Source organism: Macaca mulatta, chromosome 6, assembly GCF_049350105.2.
Source record: "Macaca mulatta isolate MMU2019108-1 chromosome 6, T2T-MMU8v2.0, whole genome shotgun sequence".
NCBI lineage: Eukaryota > Metazoa > Chordata > Mammalia > Primates > Cercopithecidae > Macaca > Macaca mulatta.
The window spans coordinates 11,424,548-11,443,974 of record NC_133411.1 but is presented as its reverse complement, the minus strand read 5'-3'; the positions used below and the strand labels follow the sequence as shown (position 1 = coordinate 11,443,974).

The following is a 19,427-nucleotide window of genomic DNA, read 5'->3' as shown; positions in this document are numbered from 1 at the left end:
CTGAGGTCAGGAGTTGGAGACCAGCTTGGCCAACATGGTGAAACCCCATCTCTGCTAAAAATACAAAAATTAGGCCGGGCACGGTGGCCCACGCCTGTAATCTCAGCACTTTGGCAGGCCGAGGCAGGCGGATCACGAGGTCAGGAGTTTGAGACCAGCCTGGCTGACATGAAAACCCATCTCTACTAAAGATACAAATAATTAGCCGGGCGTGGTGGCGCGCGCCTGTAATCCCAGCTACTTGGGAGACTGAGGCAGGAGAATCGCTTGAACCCAGGAGGTGGAGGTTGCAGTGAGCCAAGATGGGCCATTGCCCAATTTCTGCCTCCACAGAAAGAAGTAAAAACTAAAAGTCAGAAATGAAATCCACAGGGAGACAGCCTGGCGCTATACACTGGGCCTGGTGGTTAAAGATCTACCCAAACCTAATTAGTTCTGTTATCTATAGATTACAGACATTGTATAAAAATGCACTGTGAAAATCCCTATCTTGTGTTGTTCTGATCTAATTACCGGTGCATGCAGCCCCTAGTCACATACCCGCTGCTTGCTCAATCAATCACAGTCCTCTCACATGCACCCCCTTAGAGTTGTGAGCCCTTAAAAGGGACAGGAATTGCTCATTGGAGGAGCTCGGCTCTTGAGACAGAAGTCTTGCCAATGCCCTGGGCCGAATAAACCCCTTCCTTCTTTAACTCGGTGTCTGTGGAGTTTTGTCTGTGGCTGGTCCTGCTACATAATGAGCTCATCTGTCCTTAATTACCTCCTAAAGATCCTTTCTCCAAACACAGTAACACTGAGGGGTAGGGTTTCAACATGAATTTTGAGGGGACACAAACATTTGGCCCATGGCATGTTGAATTTTATCTGAGTGTTTTTTTTCTGTACTTCTTGTGATGATTATGTGAATTCACTCCTTTAATTTGTTGATATCATGGATTACATCATAGAACGTGCAATGGCAAACCATCTTTGCATTCATGATATAGTCATTATATATGCATTTAAAAATATATTGTCAGAATTCACGTGCAAATATTTCACGTAGGATTTTTGTACCTACATTTGTAAGTAAGAGGGTCATTCAATTTTTCATTTTCAATTTGTCTTTGTTCACTTTTTGTATCCAAGATATTATTTGCTCCAAGTAGACATTTACTTCTGATTTTTTTTTTTTGATTGGTGAATATTTTTGGTCAGGCCCCTCACCCCAACTTTCAGTTATAAAAAATTTTCAAATCCAGAAAAATGGAATAAATAGTACAGCAAACATTTATATATGGATCAAGTGGATTCAATAATTCTTGGCAATTTGCCATATTGCTTTACACATCTCTGTGTGTGTTGTGTACATGTGTATTTTATGAGCCATTTGGGGATAAATTGCAGAGGTTATGACACTTCATTGTTCAGTACTTAGTATATATCATCGAACTAGGAACATTCTGTATAACTGCTGTTCTCATACCTTAAAAAAGTAATGGTAATTCATAATATCAACCCCCATCCATATTCACTCCTTCTTTTGTCACCCAAATGTCTCTTATAGCTATTCTTAATTGTGAACCAGGATCTAGTTAAGGTTCACATGGTGCAATTAGGTTTATTTCTCTTTTGTTTCTTTTAATCTGGAGTTGTCTCACCACCTTTTTTCCTGTTACTTTGAAATTTTTTTTTAGCTTTTTTTTTTTTTTTGAGACAAGGTCTTCTTGCTCTGTTGCCCAGGCTGGAGTGTGGTGGGCAGTCAAATCAATTATAGCTCACTGTAGCCTCGACCTCTCAGGCTCAAGGGATCCTCCCACCTCAGCCTATCAAGGAGCTGGGACCACAGGTGTGCACCACCACACCAGGCCAATTTTTTTTTTTTTTTTGTAAAGACAGGGTCTCACTATGATTTCCAGGCTTTTCTCAAACTTCTGAGCTCAAACAGTCCTCCCACCTTGGCTTTTCAAAGTGCTAGGATTACAGGTGTGAGGCATCACACCTGGCCAAATTTCAAAGGCAGACATACAAAATAGTTGGGAAACATTTCCTCTCTTTTCTCTTTTACCAATTTGTCCATTTTTTTTTCTGTTTTCAAATTTATTAACATAAAGTTGTTTGTATTAATTTTTTATGATTTCTAAAGATAAAATCTGTCATGCACGTCTGTGTGAAGAGACCACCAAACAGGTTTTGTGTGAGCAATAAAGCTTTTTAATCACCTGGGTGCAGGCGGGCTGAGTCCGAAAAAGAGTCAGAAGGGAGATAAGGGTGGGGCCGTTTTATAGGATTTGGGTAGGTAAAAGAAAATTACAAAGGGGGTTGTTCTCTGGCGGGCAGGAGTGGGGGTCACAAGGTGCTCAGTGGGGGAGCTTTTTGAGCCAGGATGAGCCAGGAAAAGGAATTTCACAAGATAATATCATCGCTTAAGGCAAAGACCGGCCATTTTCACTTCTTTTGTGGTGGAATGTCATCAGTTAAGGCGAGGCAGGGCATTTGCACTTCTTTTGTGATTCTTCAGTTACTTCAGGCAATCTGGGCATATACGTGCAAGTCACAGGGGATGCGATGGCTTGGCTTGGGCTCAGAGGCCTGACAAAATCTTTATGTCACCTTTTCATTCCAGATACTGTTTTATTGTTGTGTGTGTGTGTGTTCATCACTTTCCCTTTTATTGATCAATTTTGTTGGAGATGTGCCTATTTTATAACTTTTTAAGGAATCATATTTTAATCTCTTTGGTTTCTTTCTATTATTTCTTTCTTTTTCTTTTCTTTTTTTTTTTTTTTGAGACGGAGTCTTGCTCTGTCGCCCAGGCTGGAGTGCAGTGGCGCCATCTTGGTTCACTGCAACCTCCGCCTCCCAGGTTCAAGCGATTCTCCTGTCTTGGCCTCCCAAGTAGCTGGGATTACAGATGCATGCCACCATGCCCAGCTGATTTTTGTATTTTTAGTAGAGGTGGGGTTTTACCATGTTGGCCAGGCTGGTCTCGAACTCCTGACCTCCTGATCTGCCCGCCTCAGCCTCCCAAAGTGCTGAGATTACAGTTGTGAGTCACTGCACCCAGCCTATTTCTTTATTTTCATTTCTTTATTTCCTCTTTGTAGGGTTTGCTGTATTCTGAATGTTTGTGTCTCCCCAGAATTCCTATGTTGAACTCCTAACCCTCAAGGTAATTGTATCACCCCCTAGGAGGTCAGGTCTTTGGGAAGTGATTAGGTTTGAGGGCAGAGCTCTTGCTATAGGGATTAGTGTCCTTATAAAGGAGACCCCAGGGAGCCAGCTAGTCCCTTCTACCCCGTGAGGATACAAGAAGAGGGCGCCATCTATGAACCAGAAAGTGGACCCTACTCAACATTGCATCTGCCAGTGCCTTGAACTGGGACTTCCCAGCCTCCAGGACTGTAAGAAATAAACCTCTGCATTTATGAACTACCCAGTTTACTGTATTTGTTATAACAGCCTGAATGAACTAAGAAAGGCTTAATTCTATTTTTTTCCTCTAACTTCTTGATATTTGGCTTACTTTCATTCCTTCCTCTTGTTCAAGTATATGCAGTCTAGGCTGTAACGATGCCTCTACTGCCATATTGTTTGCATCAAGTTTTGCTATATAGTGTTTTTGTGGTAACAATCCAGTTCTAAATCTTTTGGGTTTTATTATAATTTCTTCATTGCATTTGTATAACATTCGTTATATAAAATCTTTGCTGAATCTTTGATTGTGGTTTAATATGCAGGCAGTTCACCTCTGCTTGTAAAGACTCTGTGTTCTCCAGGTGTTAATGAAGGGAATTACATATGTCTTTGGGTTTAGTGCTCCTAGTTCTTCTTTTTTGATGGAACCTTAATTTTTTTTTTTTCTTCTTTTTTTGAGACAGAATCTCGCTCTTGTTGCCCAGGCTGGAGTGTGCAAAATGGCGTGATCTCGGCTCACTGCAACCTCCACCATCCAAGTTCAAGCGATTCTCTTGCCTTAGCCTCCCAAGTAGCTGGGACTACAGGCGCCTGCCACCACACTCGGCTAATTTTTGTATTTTCAGTAGAGACGGGGTTTCACCATATTGGCCAGGCTCGTCTTGAACTCCTGACCTTGTGATCCGCCTGCCTCAGCCTCCCAAAGTGCTGGGATTACAGGTGTGAGCCACCATGCCTGGTCCAGAACCTTAATTTTTTAAAAGTCTAATTTGAACCAGGCACGGTGGGTCACACCTGTAATCCTCGCACTTTGGGAGTGTGAGGCGGGATGTTTGCTTGAGCCCAGGAGTTTGAGACCAACCTGGGCAATATAGTGAGACCTCGTCTACATAACATTTTTATTTTTAAAAAAGAAGCTGATTGTGGTGGTGTGTGCCATAGTCCCAGCTACTTGGGAGGCTAAGGTGGGAGGATTGCTCGAGCCCAGGGAGGAGGTGGAGGCTGCAGTGAGCCGTGTTTGTGACCCTGCACTCCAGCCTGGGTGACAGAGTGAGATCCTGTCTCAAAAAACAAAACCAAACGAAACAAATCCAAGTTGAGAATCTGTCTCAGCTAGTGAGTTTAATCTGTTTCCATTTACTTAAATGTAGGCAGGCCTGCTGGCAGCGAGTTATCTCAGTCATTTACAAATCATATTCCTTGTTCTACTCCTTTCCCACTTTCGCCGCATCACTTCATGCTTTTTAACGAACAGGTTTTTAATTTCCTAATTGCTTCCTGTTTTCTATTTTGATTCACCAAGTGTTTCCAGGTGAATTTCAAACCCCATTCCCACCGGAAATTCCTCCCAGGTATTATGTCTACTGAATCTTGTTTATTTGGATCGCCTCCTTGTGTATCGTTTTTGCTGATGAGCTGCTCTTCAGTGGGTGGTATTTTTGGCCTGGATTGTGGAAGTCTTGTGGTAAAGTGGATTTGCATTTGCCTCTGCCTGGTGTTCCAGGCGTTTCACTGGCCCCGGGTCAATTGTATTAATGTCTCAGCGAGGTATTCCTACTTTGCAAGCATGGTATACATTTGAGGATTGCTTTCTTTTTTCCCTTCCACTCAGAATCTGGACTGAGATGGGTTTCTTTGCACACGGCTGAGCCTGGCGGATGGAGCTGTCCTCGTTTTGCTTTGGCCCCTTTATCTGAGACATGAACCTTTGGGGGCTCCACATGGCAGGCGTGGGTCTCTTACAAATTCCCATCTCATGTGCTTCCAAGGCTCATTCCACACGTCAACACAAAATCCTAAGCACTCGACTGTTAGTGTGTGCTCCTGGGTTGGGTCCTGTCCCCCAACATCACTGCACCCCGTCAGCATCTGTGGGTGTCATCCTCACTCTGGCGTTCTGTTTCCTCTCCAGTCCTGGCCCCTGAAGAGTCACTTTTCCCTAGGAGTTCTTTCATCTCTCTTTTTTTTTTAATTATTCAGTCTGGCATTTCTAGTGTTTATAGCCTTTCTCTGCTGTGTGGCCAGAACCAGAAGTTACCATTGATTTCTTACATAATACCATAGATGTCGTTAAAATGCATTTTTTTCTATAATCTTGATTTGAGCTTTACTTACCATTTATAGCCTTTAAATTTGCAGCATTCAGAATATAATTCTTGTTTCTCTCTCCGTAGCCCAACTTCAATCTCTGCAATGGCTAACGAAGCTTATCCTTGTCCGTGTGACATTGGCCACAGACTTGAGTATGGAGGGCTAGGCCGCGAGGTTCAAATCGAGCACATCAAGGCTTATGTCACCAAATCCCCCGTTGATGCAGGCAAAGCTGTGATTGTCATTCAAGACATATTTGGCTGGCAGTTGCCCAATACCAGATATATGGCTGACATGATCTCAGGAAATGGATACACGTATGTATAAAGTTGCGTTTCTTTGTTTACATTCATATAAATTTCGGTGGTTTATTTTGTTCCCTTTAAAAAATAAAACCACACCAGTCTGAATCTACAGTATCTAATGTACGTCAGAAACTTCTTTATCTGACTGCGGTGAAGATAGATGGGAAATGTCATGGGAAATTAAACACCCGCCTGTGTCCTCCTGGGAGTACCTGGCCTCTAGACTTGGTGGACACTGAGAATTCTTTTCCCCCGTGGGGCCTTGGCCAGACGTAGGCATTGGACATCATGGGCCGAGCTCACCAGCTCCCAAATGGACCTGTGACTTGGCTCTTCAAGCAGCTCAGCGTCGTGTCAGATTTCACAGGCCTCTTTGGATGGCAGGATGTCCAAGGCTCCTCCTGGTCCATACACGTACGGTCGTGGCCCCGTCTGAATTAGACTGGGGTTCAGAAGTGGCACGGTGAGACCTTGCTCCCCTCCCCAAGTTTACCTCTTTGTCTGGCCAAGTGGCCCTGGTCACCTTTGACCAAGGCTGATTCTTATTTGCCCCTGGTGAAAAGCGCAGAGGAGAGCTAGAACCTTCCTTCCTCTCCAGCGTCGGGAAGCATCAACCCAGCAAGCCCTGAGCTTGGTGCACGGCTAGATTTCCTTTGTTTTCACAGAAAGAGAAGCTTTCTGTGAACGGAAACCCAAGGGTGAGCCTACCTCGTTTTTCTAGGAAGAGAAACTGGCTTAAAGGAATCATGTCCACCCTGGTGGGATGCCGAGTCAGTGCCGAATGAAAAGACCTTCCTTGAAGTTTTCCTTTTTCATGTCCCCAGATGAGGGGACTTAACTTTCTAGGGGCAAACCCAGTAAAAAAAAAATAAAGAAATAAAATAGCTAGCTTCGGTTGCTCAGCTAGAGCCAGGGCTGAGGGCATGACTGGGCTTATTGCCCTTAATCCTCCTGGCAGCCCCTTGAGGGAGGAGCTGCTACTGCTCTCATTTTGCAGATTAGGAAACCAGGACATAAAGAGCGCTTTGCGGCTGCCCCAGATCACCGGCCCAAGCAGCCCATCAAATGGCATTGCTGTGTCTGTTGTTTCACCGCGGGTCCTTGAACAAGGTTCAGGACATAAAAGATAAGGAAAGACCCCTATTTTACAAAGCACTTTCTCATGTACACCTTTTTTTTTTTTTTTTTTTGCCCTCGAGAGAATCCTCTGAGGTTGTGCAGTGCAAGCGTGCTGTTTATTTGTCAGATGAGAAAATGAGGCTAGAAGTGGTGACATGGCTCGTTAAGGCCACACAGCAGCGTGGGGTGTACTGAGCCTTGAACTTGGATTTTCTCACTCCAGTTTCAGTGTTCTTCTTACCCCTACAGGGGGAGCCCTGTTCCTCCAACCAGGTGGCAGTTCTATTTGGGGAAACAGTTGGGAAACAAGACTGGACTGGAACAGTTGGCTTCATCCCTCTGGGTTGATTTGCATGGAAGAGCGACCTGGACTGGGGCCACGCTTCTTTGCTCCCTGCTGCCCGTCTTAGAACATACCCTCTGGATAGGAAACGGTGCTTCGCCGGCGTCTTGGGTGGAGGCTGGGAAAATTGCCTGGTCATAGTGACTGGACATGTTAGCCAGGTGTGCCCTCTGGCCTGAGGCTCATGTGAAAGGCCAGGAGTCCCCCAGGCTGGCTGAGAGGGGCTGGAGGGGCCCTCAAAACCACCAGCCTCAGGCCCACTCCCCCAGGGGCCCCCACATGCCATGCCAGCCTATCCCATGGGAGTGTGCCCTGTGGATAGCCTCATCATTTGCAGGCCTGGGTTACCAGCAGGCTGCCAGACGCTGTGCACCTGCGGTTGTGAAACCTAAGATGGCTTGGCCCGGTGCCAGGTGGCTGCTTTGCCGCGCTCAAAGTTGGCCTTCACACCCACTCCTTTTCCTTTTCTCCGAGCCAGAATCACCAACGTAGCAAGTTTTTAAATAAATGCAAGCAAAATACTGAGTCAAGCAACTCTGAAACTAAGATCAATTCATGTCCATATTTTGCAGAACCATTGTTCCAGACTTCTTTGTAGGGCAAGAGCCTTGGGACCCCTCTAGCGACTGGTCCACCTTCCCTGAGTGGGTGAAAACAAGAAATGCCCAGCAGATCGATAGGTGAGTTATCCACAGACGTGGCCATGGACGCGGTACGGCCCAGGGAGGTGAGAGCTGGGTGGGCTTCACCTTTCAGACAGTACTCCTTACCTCAGGGTGGGACTTCTCCACGGCCAGTGGAATCCTTCCCATGGCACAAAGGAGAAAAAATTTTTTTTTGTTTTTTGAGATGGAGTCTTGCTCTGTTGCCCAGGCTGGAGAGCAGTGGCACGATCTCAGCTCACTGCAACCTCTGCCTCCCAGGTTCAGGCATTCTCCTGCCTCAGCCTCCCAAGTAGCTGGGATTATAGGTTCCCACCACCACGCTTGGCTAATTTTTGTATTTTTAGTAGAGACGGGGTTTCACCATGTTGGCCAGGCTGGGATTTTTTTTAATTAAAATTTTTAGGCCGAGCATGGTGGCTCAAACCCGTAATCCCAGCATTTTGGCAGGCTGAGGCTGGCTGATCACTTGAGATCAGGAGTTTGAGACCAGCCTGGCCAACATGGTGAAACCCTGTCTCTACTAAAAATACAAAAAACAAACAAATAAACAAAAAACTTAGCTGGGCATCGTGATGCACTCCTGTAATCCCAGCTACTCGGGAGGCTGAGACATGAGAATCACTTGAACCCGGGAGACGGAGGTTGCAGTGAGCCGAGATCGCGCCACTGCACCCCAGCCTGAGGGACAGAGCAAGATCGCGTCAAAAAAAAAATTAATTAATTAAAAATTTTAAAATAAAATAGAGATGGGGTCTCACTGTGGGCATGCGCCACCACATCCAGCCAGGATAGCATTCTTTATGTGATGATGATCAATATCAAACAATATTTTTATGAGCACCATCTATTAAAAGAGAGATTTTAGTGCATCTGTCACTTGAGTAGTGTACATTTTACCTAATATATAGTTTTTTAGCCCTCCCCCTTCTGAGTCTCCATAGTCCATTATATCACTCTGTGTGCCTTTGCGAACTACCCACAGCTTAGCTCCTACTTATAAGTGAGAACGTACAGTATTTGGTTTTCCATTCCTGAGTTACTTCTCTTAGAAAAATGGCCTCCAGCTCCATCCAAGTTGCTGCAAAAGATACTATTTTGTTCTTTCTTATGGCTGAGTAATAGTCCATGGGTGTATATATGCCACATTTTCTTTATCTACTCATTGGTCAATGGGCGCTTAGGTTGCATATCTTTGCAATTGTGCTGCAATAAACATACATGTGCAGCCCACCTCCACTTTGGTACATTGTTTCTAGTTGAAAATGTGTTCTAAGTTCCAATCAGTTTGCAGATGAATCATTTGCCAGGCAAGGGTCACTCTTCTTGGTCCCCTCATGGCTGAAATAGTCCTGATGGCTTTCCAAATTTGGCAATGCAGAGTGGGGAGTTTTGGGGAGAGAGTGAATGTGTGAAGTCAGAGAGTGTCTGGGTGTCTGCCCATAGTTATGGCTGGTCATGGGAGAGAGGAGAGAGGAGACTCTTCTCCTGGGAGACTCAGGGGACAGAGAAGACTGGGGCACTCTGCAGGGAGCAGGTCGTGGACTCGGCTCTTACAAACCATGCTGTGGGCTGTGGCCTTCATCCCGAGGCTGTGGAAGACTGCTCAGCTCTCAGCTGGGAGTGAGCTGGTTGGATCTGTATTTTGGGAAGAGCCCAGCTTGCCTGCAGCTGTCAGGCAGTTGGAGGAGGGCTGGGCTTGGCAGGAAGACGTGCTGGGATGATGCATCAGTTGGGGCAGAGGTATAGAGCTCCCAAAAGAAGAATCCTTGGCAACTTCAAGAACAGTTGCTGATACAGTCCCGTTATCATCAGCACAGCCCTTTGAGGGGTTCACAAAATAACCCTGATTCTTGAATATTTTTTCTTTCTGTTCTAGAGAGATCAGTGCTGTCTTGAAGTATCTGAAACAACAGTGTCATGCCCAGAAAATTGGCGTCGTGGGATTCTGCTGGGGTGGAACTGCTGTCCATCATTTGATGGTGAAATACTCAGAATTCAGAGCAGGGGTGTCTGTCTATGGTAAATCTGCCTTGTGCATTTTTACTCCATGCGAAAGGGAGGGTTGGAAGAGTGACAGCAATCAGAAGCCTCCCCATCCAGTGTAACACAACCCCCAATAATGTGAAGACCGCCCAGCTTATGGAAATGGGCTTTAAGAATCTGAAAATAGAGGTGGAGGTTTGTCATGCAGTTAACCAGAGGATGTCACTGGGAGTCAAGAGGCCTTGGTCCCAATCGTGTGACTTTGGAAAAGCCACCTAACCTGAGCTCTCCATTTCTTCACTTAGGATGAAGGGGATAGCATTTTTTTTTTTAATGTAATCATGATCAATATCACACAAGATTTTTATGAGCAACATCTATGAAAATATTTTTCTGGTGGTGGCTAATGCCTGTAATCCCAACAGTTTGGGAGCCTTGCCTTAGGCGGGCAGATCGCTTGAGCTCGGGAGTTCAAGACCAGCCTGGGCAACATGGCAAAGCCCTGTCTTTACAAAAAATACAAAAATTAGCTGGGCGTGGTCACATACACCTGTAGTCCTAGCTACTCAGGAGGCTGAGGTGGGAAAATTGCTTGAGCCCAAGAAGGTTAAGGCTGCAGTGAGCCATGATCACGCCACTGCCCTCCAGCCTGGGCGACAGAGCAAGACCCTGTCTCAAAAAAAAAAACAAAAAAAAGAAAGAGACAGAGAGAGAAAGAAAGACTGATTTTTCCAAGATACAAATTGCTCTAACTGTACACAAACATGCACACACACTAAAGACAGAAAGAAAGCAAAAGCAGGCAGGCGCGGTGGCTCACACCTGTAATCCTAGCACTTTGGAGTCCAAGATGGGCAGATGGCTTGAGCCCAGGAGTTTGAGACAAGCCTGGGCAACATAGAGAGACTTTGTCTCTATAAAAAAATTTTAAGGCCTGGTGTGGTGGCTCACACCTGTAATCCCAGCACTTTGGGAGGCCAAGGTGGGTGGATCACAACGTCAAGAATTCGAGACCAGCCTGGCCAATATGGTGAAACCCCGTCTCTACTAAAAATACAAAAATTAGCTGGGCATGGTGGCGGGCGCCTGTAGTCCCCGATATTCAGGAGGCTGAGGCAGGAGAATTGCTTGAACCCGAGAGGTGGAGGTTGCAGTGAACCAAGACTGTGTCACTGCACTCCAACCTGGGCAACAGAGTGAGACTCTGTCAAAAAAAAAAAAAAAAATTAAAATTACTTGCGTGTACTGGCACGTGCCTGTGCTCCCAGCCTCTCAGGAGGCTGAAGCAGGAGGATCACTTGAGCCCAGAGGTTTGAGGCTGCAGTGAGCTATGAATGCACCACTGTACTCCAACCTGGGTGACAGGGAGTGAGACCTTGTCTCTTAAAAAAAAAAAAAAAAAAAGACAGCAAAAGAAAACACACTCTAAAATGTAAATAGCAATTTATACATTTTTTGCCAAAACAAACCAAAGTTATTACAGCAATGAAATAACATTATATCTGTATATAGAAGCTGCTTGCTAAACTCATGATATAGAAGCATTCAGACCAATAGATAAACAGAAACAAAAAAGACACATAGGAAATATAGCCTTTAAAAATAATGCAGATTCGGCCGGGCGCGGTGGCTCAAGCCTGTAATCCCAGCACTTTGGGAGGCCGAGACGGGCGGATCACGAGGTCAGGAGATCGAGGCCATCCTGGGTAACACAGTGAAACCCCGTCTCTACTAAAAATACAAAAACTTAGCCGGGCGAGGTGGCGGGCGCCTGTAGTCCCAGCTACTCGGGAGGCTGAGGCAGGAGAATGGCGTGAACCCGGGAGGCGGAGCTTGCAGTGAGCTGAGATCCGGCCACTGCACTCCAGCCTGGGTGACAGAGTGAGACTCCGTCTCAAAAAAAAAAAAAAAAAAAAAGCAGATGCTCCTCTACTTACAATGGGGCTAAGTCCTGATAAACCCATCGTAAATTGAAAATATCCCAAGTCGAAAATGCATTAATCCACCTCACCTACCAAATATCATAGCCTCACCTGGCCTGCCCGAAACACCTGCATCTGACTACAGTTGGGCAAAGTCATCTAACACAGGGCCTATTTTATAGTAAAGTCTTGAATATCTCATGCAGTTTATTGAATTCTGTACTGAAAGTGAAAAACAGAATGGTTGTCTGGGTACTTGGAGTACAGTTTCTACTGAATGGGTGTCGCTTGTGCACTATTGTAAAGTCAAAAAATGGCAAGTGGAACCATCGTTAGGCCTGGGACCATCTGAAGTGGATCATAAAGTTATACTAATGATTCTTTCTTGGCTTAATGGTTCCTCACTGTGGTATTTTCAGCTACTTTTAGCATTAAAAAACCCTTTAAATATTGACTTAGGACAACACAAAAGGACATAAACTCAAGTCAGTGGCCAGCTGCCTCTGGGAACAAAGGAGCTGAGAGATGCTTTGTCTAGACCATGCTTTTGCGCATTTAGCAAAAGGCGGTCAAGGAGCGGATGCCTCCCCGGCGCCACCTTCTGGCCGCTGTTGTGCAGTGCGTGAGCTGCCGAGCGTGGCCGGGCTCAGGCTCAGGATATCAAAAGAGGCCCATTCGCAGAAGTAGCTTTGCCAGAGTGAGGAAGGGGGCGTGGCCACCTTTCCCGTGGCTCCCTGCCTCCTAAAGAGGAGTTACAGGTGAAGGAGGCTCTCTCTGTTACTTAGCTCTTCTGTGCTGCCAGCAGGAAGTGGAAAAAAAGTTGTATTATTTACCTCTTATCTTAAAATGGTAACTTGCTGCAAATCTTTTGCATACTTCTTTTCCCATAGAATTGGACACACCCACAGGTTGTTTTCAGACAGCCTGGGTCAGGCAGAGCATGCTTCTCATTTCAGAATTAATCTCGAATGCTGAGATGAAAGATGAAAACTATTATTGTTATTTTTTGAGACAGCATCTTGCTGTCACCCAGGCCAGAGTGCAGTGGCACGATCTTGGCTCACTGAACCTTCACCTCCTGGGTCCAAGCAATTCTTCTGCCTCAGCCTCCTGAGTAGCTGGGGCTACCACATCCAGCTAATTTTGTATTTTTAGTAGAGACAGGGTTTTGCATTGGTGGCCAGGCTGGTCTCGAATTCCTGACCTCAAGTGATCCACCCGCCTTGGCCTCCCAAAGTGCTGGGATTACAGGTGTGGTCCACCTTGCCCAACTAAAACCTGATTTTTATAGACTGACCAGCTAGGCCCAGGCAGTTTCACACTTGCACACTCGTGGTCTGGTGCAAATCTAAATACCCATTCAAATGACAGCTCCTCTTACAAACAAAACTACTCAGTGCATTCAAGCCAGAACCTGTGGGGCTTGTGTAGACCTGAGAAACTTCTCAAGCAAAGGTTTGAAAATGGTCCTGTTTGTAAATGAAGGTAGATCCCAGCGGGAGCATTCCTCAGGCTGCTCCGGCGTCTTTCCATATTAAAGCAGCAGATGCAGACGAGGTCTCGTTTAATTATTTAATGGCCTGATTCCTAGTCCATAAAGTGGGGAGGTAGAGAGTAGGAAGATCTGACTAAATACATTTCTCTTGTACTATTATAATCCTTTTTTTTTTTTTCCTCTGAGACGGAGTCTTGCTCTGGTCGCCCAGAGCTAGAGTGCAATGGCATGATCTCGGCTCACTGCAACCTCCACCTCCCGGGTTCAAGCAATTCTCCTACCTCAGCCTCCCAAGTAGCTGGGATTGCAGGTGCCTGCCACCACACCCGGCTAGTTTTTGTATTTTTAGTAGAGACAGGGTTTCACCATGTTGGCCAGGCTGGTCTCGGACTCCTGACCTCATGATCCGCCCTCTTTGACCTCCCAGAGTGCTGGGATTAGGGGCTTGAGCCACCACGCCCAGCCTTTGGGTTTTTTTGTATTTGTTTATTTATTTATTTTTTATTTTATTATTTTTTAAGACAGGGTCTCACTTTGTTGCCCAAGCTGGAGTACAGTGGCACAAACATGGCTCACTGCAGCCTCAACTTTCCAGGCTCAAGTGATCCGCCCACATTCGTCCCCCCGAGTAGCTGAGACTACTGGCATGCACCACCACACCTGGCTTATTTTTGTATTTTTTGTAGAGACAGGGTTTTGCGATGTTACCCAGGCTGCTCTCAAACTCCTGGGCCCAAGCCATCCACCTGCCTCAGCCTCCCAAAGTGCTGGGATTACAGGCATGAGCCACTGTGCCTGGCCTTCTTTTACGCTAATCTTGTAAGTTGGGCCACTTCTGTGGAATGACTGAAAAAGGAAATAGAGCCCCAAAGCAGAGATTTTACTTTGAAAAGTCAAACCCAAATGCGGTAGTTTTCTGTGGCATGAGTGTGGGGGTCATACATCATGCCTCTGTGCTCGTTTTTCAGGCATCGTCAAGGATTCTGAAGGCATTTACAATTTAAAGAACCCCACCTTGTTCATTTTTGCTGAAAATGATGTTGTGATTCCACTCGAGAATGTAAGTTGGCATCTTTTTTCTTCGTATTTATTTGTTTTGAGACAGGGTCTTGCTCTGTCGCCCAGGCTGGGGTGCAGTGGCGTGAACTTGACTCACTGCAGCCTCCGCCTTCCAGGTTCAAGCCATTCTTGTGCCTCAGCCTCCCGAGTAGCTGGGACTACAGGCGCCGCCACCACGCCTGGCTGATTTTTGTATTTTCGGTAGAGAGAGGGTTTCACCATGTTGACCAGGCTGGTCTTGAACTCCTGACTTCAGGTGATCTGCCCGCCTTGGCCTCTCGAAGTGCTGGGATTATAGGCATGAGCCACCGCGCCCGGCATCATTTGTATATTTAGTAGCATGATTTGACATTCTGCCGGGAGTGGGAAGTCTTGAAGGATACATTTGTTGCTCCAAATATTTCCAACATTACCATTTTAAAGATGGGTTTTATTCAATTCCACTTATATAATTCCACCGTGGAAGTGTGACGTTCCCAAAACATGCTTAAGGAAATGTCTGAGGGAGGTATTCTCAGCATGGCCTGATTACCTGGTGGAGAAACAGGACCTCCTGCCCTGCTCCATGCTAACCCACAAATTGCCGTAAAGTCTATGATCTTAAAGACAAGGATTTATTAAACACAGTCAGTTGATAAGGAAAAAGCAGAAGAAACGTATGGTTCAAAAGTAGTCAGTTAGCTGGGCGTGGTGGCTCATGCCTGTAATCCCAGCAACTCAGGAGGCTGAGGTGGGAGGATTGATTGACGCTGAGAGTTTGAGACTAGGTCAGGCAATCTAGCTAGATCCCTTCTCTACAAAAATATAAGCAAATCAGCTGTGGTGGTGGCACACATCTATAGTCCCAGCTATTTGGGAGCCTGAGGCAGGGAGATTGCTTGAGCACAGGAGTTGAAGGTTGCAGTGAGCCACGATTGTGCCACTGTACTCCAGCCTGGGCGACAGAGTGAGACCCTGACTCTAAGAAAAAAAAGTAGTCATTTAGAAATTATTTTATAATATTAGTAACTAATACATTAATGCAAATGATTTCGCATAATAGATGGATCATTTTTACATTGCTCTGAAATCTCTCCTTTGCCAGACATAAGAACTGTGTTAGTTATAAAATTAGCAGTAAAGGCCGGGTGCAGTGGCTCACGCCTGTAATCCCAACACGTTGGGAGGCTGAGGCAGGCAGATCACCTGAGGTCAGGAGTTTGAGTTTGAGACTAGCCTGGTCAACATGGTGAAACCCTGTTTCTACTAAAAATACAAAATTTAGCTGGGCATGGTGGCATGTGCCTGTCATCCCAGCTTCTCCGGAGGCTGAGGCAGGAGAATCACTTGAACCTGGGAGGTAGAGGTTGCAGTGAGCCGAGATGGTGCCTCTGAACTACAACCTGGGCAACAGAGTGAGACCCTGTCTAAAAAGAAAAAAATTAGCGGGAAAGAATTCAATGTAACTGTGGAACTTGTTTCTAATTTAAAGCATTGATGTTAAATTTCTGTTATGAGCAGTCACTGAAGATTTGGAGAATGGAAAGTGCCACTAAAGGGTTAAAATCATGAAATCTTTTGCACACCAGGTATCTCTGCTGACACAGAAGTTGAAAGAACACTGCAAAGTTGAATATCAAATTAAAACATTTTCTGGGCAGACTCATGGGTTCGTGCATCGGAAGAGAGAAGATTGCTCACCTGCAGACAAGCCCTACATTGATGAGGCGAGAAGGAATTTAATCGAGTGGCTGAACAAGTACATGTAGCAAGAATCAAGGGCAAGCCTTCCTAGAATAGCTTTCATCCCAAAATTTGCTTGGAAATACTTAGATCATTTAATTTTCACTTTTATAAAATAAATGTAGGAATCCTAAAATTCATTATTTCATTTGAAACACAAATTCAGTAGGAAATAATGCATGAAATGATTTGATTTTTAACATGTACCTCAAATCATAATTTAAAAACAAGGCCTGGGCCGGGCGCGGTGGCTCAAGCCTGTAATCCCAGCACTTTGGGAGGCCGAGACGGGTGGATCACGAGGTCAGAAGATCGAGACCATCCTGGCTAACACGGCGAAACCCCGTCTCTACTAAAAAATACAAAAAACTAGCCGGGCGAGGTGGCGGGCGCCTGTAGTCCCAGCTACTCGGGAGGCTGAGGCAGGAGAATGGTGTAAACCCAGGAGGCGGAGCTTGCAGTGAGCTGAGATCTGGCCATTGCACTCCAGCCTGGGCAACAGAGGGAGACTCCGTCTCAAAAAAAAAAAAACAAAAAAAACAAAAAAAAAAAAAACAAGGTCTGATTGGGTGCGGTGCCTCATGCCTGTAATTCCAGCACTTTGGCAGGCCAAAGTGGGCAGATCACCTGGGGTTAGGAGTTTGAGACCAGCCTGGGCAACACAGTGAGACCCCCATCTCTACAAAAAATACAAAAATTAGCTTGGTGTGGTGGTGCACGCCTATAGTCCCAGCTACTTGGCAGACTGAGGCACAAGAATCAGTAGAACCCAGGAGGTGGAGACTGCAGTGACTGAAGATCATGTCACCACTGTACTCCAGCCTAGGCAACAGAGTGAGACCCTGTCTCAAAAATAAATAAGTAAATAAATAAATAAATAAATAAAATAAAACCCAGGTCAGTACCTGGAGAATTTGAATGATAGAGTAATACCCTAATTATTAGTTAAAACCTACAGGCTGGGTGCAGTGGCTCACGCCTGTAATCCCAGCACTTTGGGAGGCCGAGGCAGGTGGATCACTTGAGGTCAGGAGTTCAAGACCAGCCTGGTCAACATGGTGAAATCCCATCTCTACTAAAAATACAAAAATTAGCCGGGCGTGGTGGTGTGTGCCTGTAATCCCAGCTACTCGGGAGGCTGAGGCAGGAGAATCACTTGAACCCGGAGGCAGAGGTTGCAGTGAGTCGAGATTGCGCCACTGCACTCCAGCCTGGGTGACAGAGTGAGACTCTGTCTCAGAAATCTCAAAAAAACAAAAAACAAACCTACAGCTGTTCAAGGACCAGCTGACAGCTCAAGTGTGGTGTTTTCTGGTCTTTGAACACATCATAGAAAGTGACAAATGCTGCAAAGCCATGAAGAACATGAACTATAAACTGGGGTAGACCACCACCCAGCTTAGACACTTATCTATGCCACAAAACATCTGAATTTGACACATTTATATATTGCAATATGGGAAGTATTGAGATCAAAACAGGATTGCATTGACCTAATTATATTAATCTAATAAACTAATTTTTTGAATTTTTGTATTTGTAGCATTTTTAAAAAGATAGCAGAAAACGGGGGGCTAGAGTTGTCACCCAGCCACTGTCTCCTAGGCAGTAGATTTCCAAGCACTGGCATTTTTCCGTCGCAGGGCCTGAGGCTACCTCAGAAATCTCTCCTGTGTTTCTGGTGGTAGCATAAAGGGGAGAGCCGGCGAGAGAGTCTGCACCTGCACCTGCGGGGTGCGTGCGTGTGACTTCGGGCAAGTGACTTGATGTTGTCATTTTTTCCCTAATTTTGTATTGACGTCCTTCTCAGGAGAGAGTGGCTGTAAAGTCTAGCCCTGCCCTGATGGGGATTCTGGGGATGTGGTCGTGGGTGTTTCCCATGTGCCTTTCATGGGATCTTTCTTTGTCCTGGCAGACGACCTGATACCTAAGTGTCCAACCTGTGGCCAGGTGTCCCTCTCACGGGAAGCTTGTTTATCCTGGCACGTGCCCTTGTGGCTCTCATCTGACCTGTGTCCAGTTTATTCCTACTGAGACAGCCACTCTCCCGGAGACCCCTGACCAGGAAAGAAGTTAGGATGGGGTAGAGGAGGCAGCTCATAAGAACCATGAAATGACAGAAGCAGTTTATTGCTTAGAGATCCAGAGAACAGAGGGCAGCACGCTTCGCAGGCCCAGCAAAAAGGGGGAGCCATCCAGGACACGTGGGCTCAACCAGAAGGTGGAGAACGAGAGAGAGAGAGGGAGTTGTGAGCCAAAGCTTTTACTGGAGCCCAGGGTGCTATCTAAGCAGGTTTCCCATGGAGGTTCTAATTGGGGGGTTTAGAGCAAGCGGGCATGAGCCCAGGGATTCGTGCTGTGACTGAGAGGAGTCGGTGTGGGTAGGATATCAGCACGGCCCATGTGGGTGTGGGGGGCAGTGGGACAAGTCAAGCAGGTGGTATCCAGCTGTCCATGAGGAGGTGGTCCCAGGAGGCGGTTTTATGAGGCAGATGTCTGGATTCACCACCTCGAGGAACTGGGAGAAGCTGGATAACTAGAAACTGTGTTACTAATCTCTGCTTCTAGTATGAGGAAGTCCAACTTACAATCAAATGGATGCTCAGGAAACATAAAATTAAAAGAATTCCCCAAACTTGACCTTCCTGAGCCTCAGTTTTTGCATCTGTCAAATGGGTATGAGGAGACCTTTTGCCTAATGTTGAGAGAATCCAAGCCTGAACAGGGCTGGTCTGCTGTGAACACTTAGTTGTGGACCCCTACAGGCCAAAGCGATTGTCTGCTGAGGGCTGCTCCCAGGAGGCCTCACGCATTCATCTGGCCTCCCAGGAAACCCCTGAGATGTGCTGGGCTTTTGCCCTGGATTGGTATCGGTGAGCATGTAGACAGTAGCCCGAGTCTTCAACACAGATGGAAGGGTCTAAAATTCGTGCGAGAATGAACCAAGGTTGTGGCTGTATCCTTGATGGTGAGCTTGGGGCCTAGGCAGCCTTTTTCTGCTGAGTCCTTTGGTCAAATGTCCTGGTGGTCTGAACCAGCACTGCAGATGGAAGTATAATGTAAGTCACACACGTACTTCTTTAACAAGATTTGTTCTTCAGTGTCTATTAGACAAGCAGATAAATGAAGGTAAAGGGAAAAAATGGCAACTTTAGCTTTTTTCCCCGTGTATATAATTTTAAATTTTCTCATAGCCCCATTAAAAAAAAAGAGACATAAGTGAAGTTAATTTTAATAATACATGTTAGCCCAGTTTATCACAAATGTTCCATCAGCTTGTAATTAATATAACGAATCATGAGTGAGGTATTTTGTATTTTTTTT

At 45.8% G+C, this 19,427-nt stretch overlaps 1 protein-coding gene across 1 annotated transcript in view; it reads left to right on the top strand.

The window, feature by feature from the left end:
• The window catches only part of CMBL (carboxymethylenebutenolidase homolog), a 30,532-nt gene extending 13,907 nt beyond the window's left edge, over positions 1-16,625 (top strand). Inside the window, 5 exon segments of the mRNA NM_001193768.2 lie at positions 5,574-5,807; positions 7,830-7,937; positions 9,799-9,941; positions 14,291-14,382; positions 15,950-16,625. Coding sequence (NP_001180697.1) covers positions 5,593-5,807; positions 7,830-7,937; positions 9,799-9,941; positions 14,291-14,382; positions 15,950-16,129 — 738 coding nt within the window. The 5' untranslated portion in view covers positions 5,574-5,592 and the 3' untranslated portion in view covers positions 16,130-16,625.
• The last annotated feature ends 2,802 nt before the right edge of the window (positions 16,626-19,427 follow it).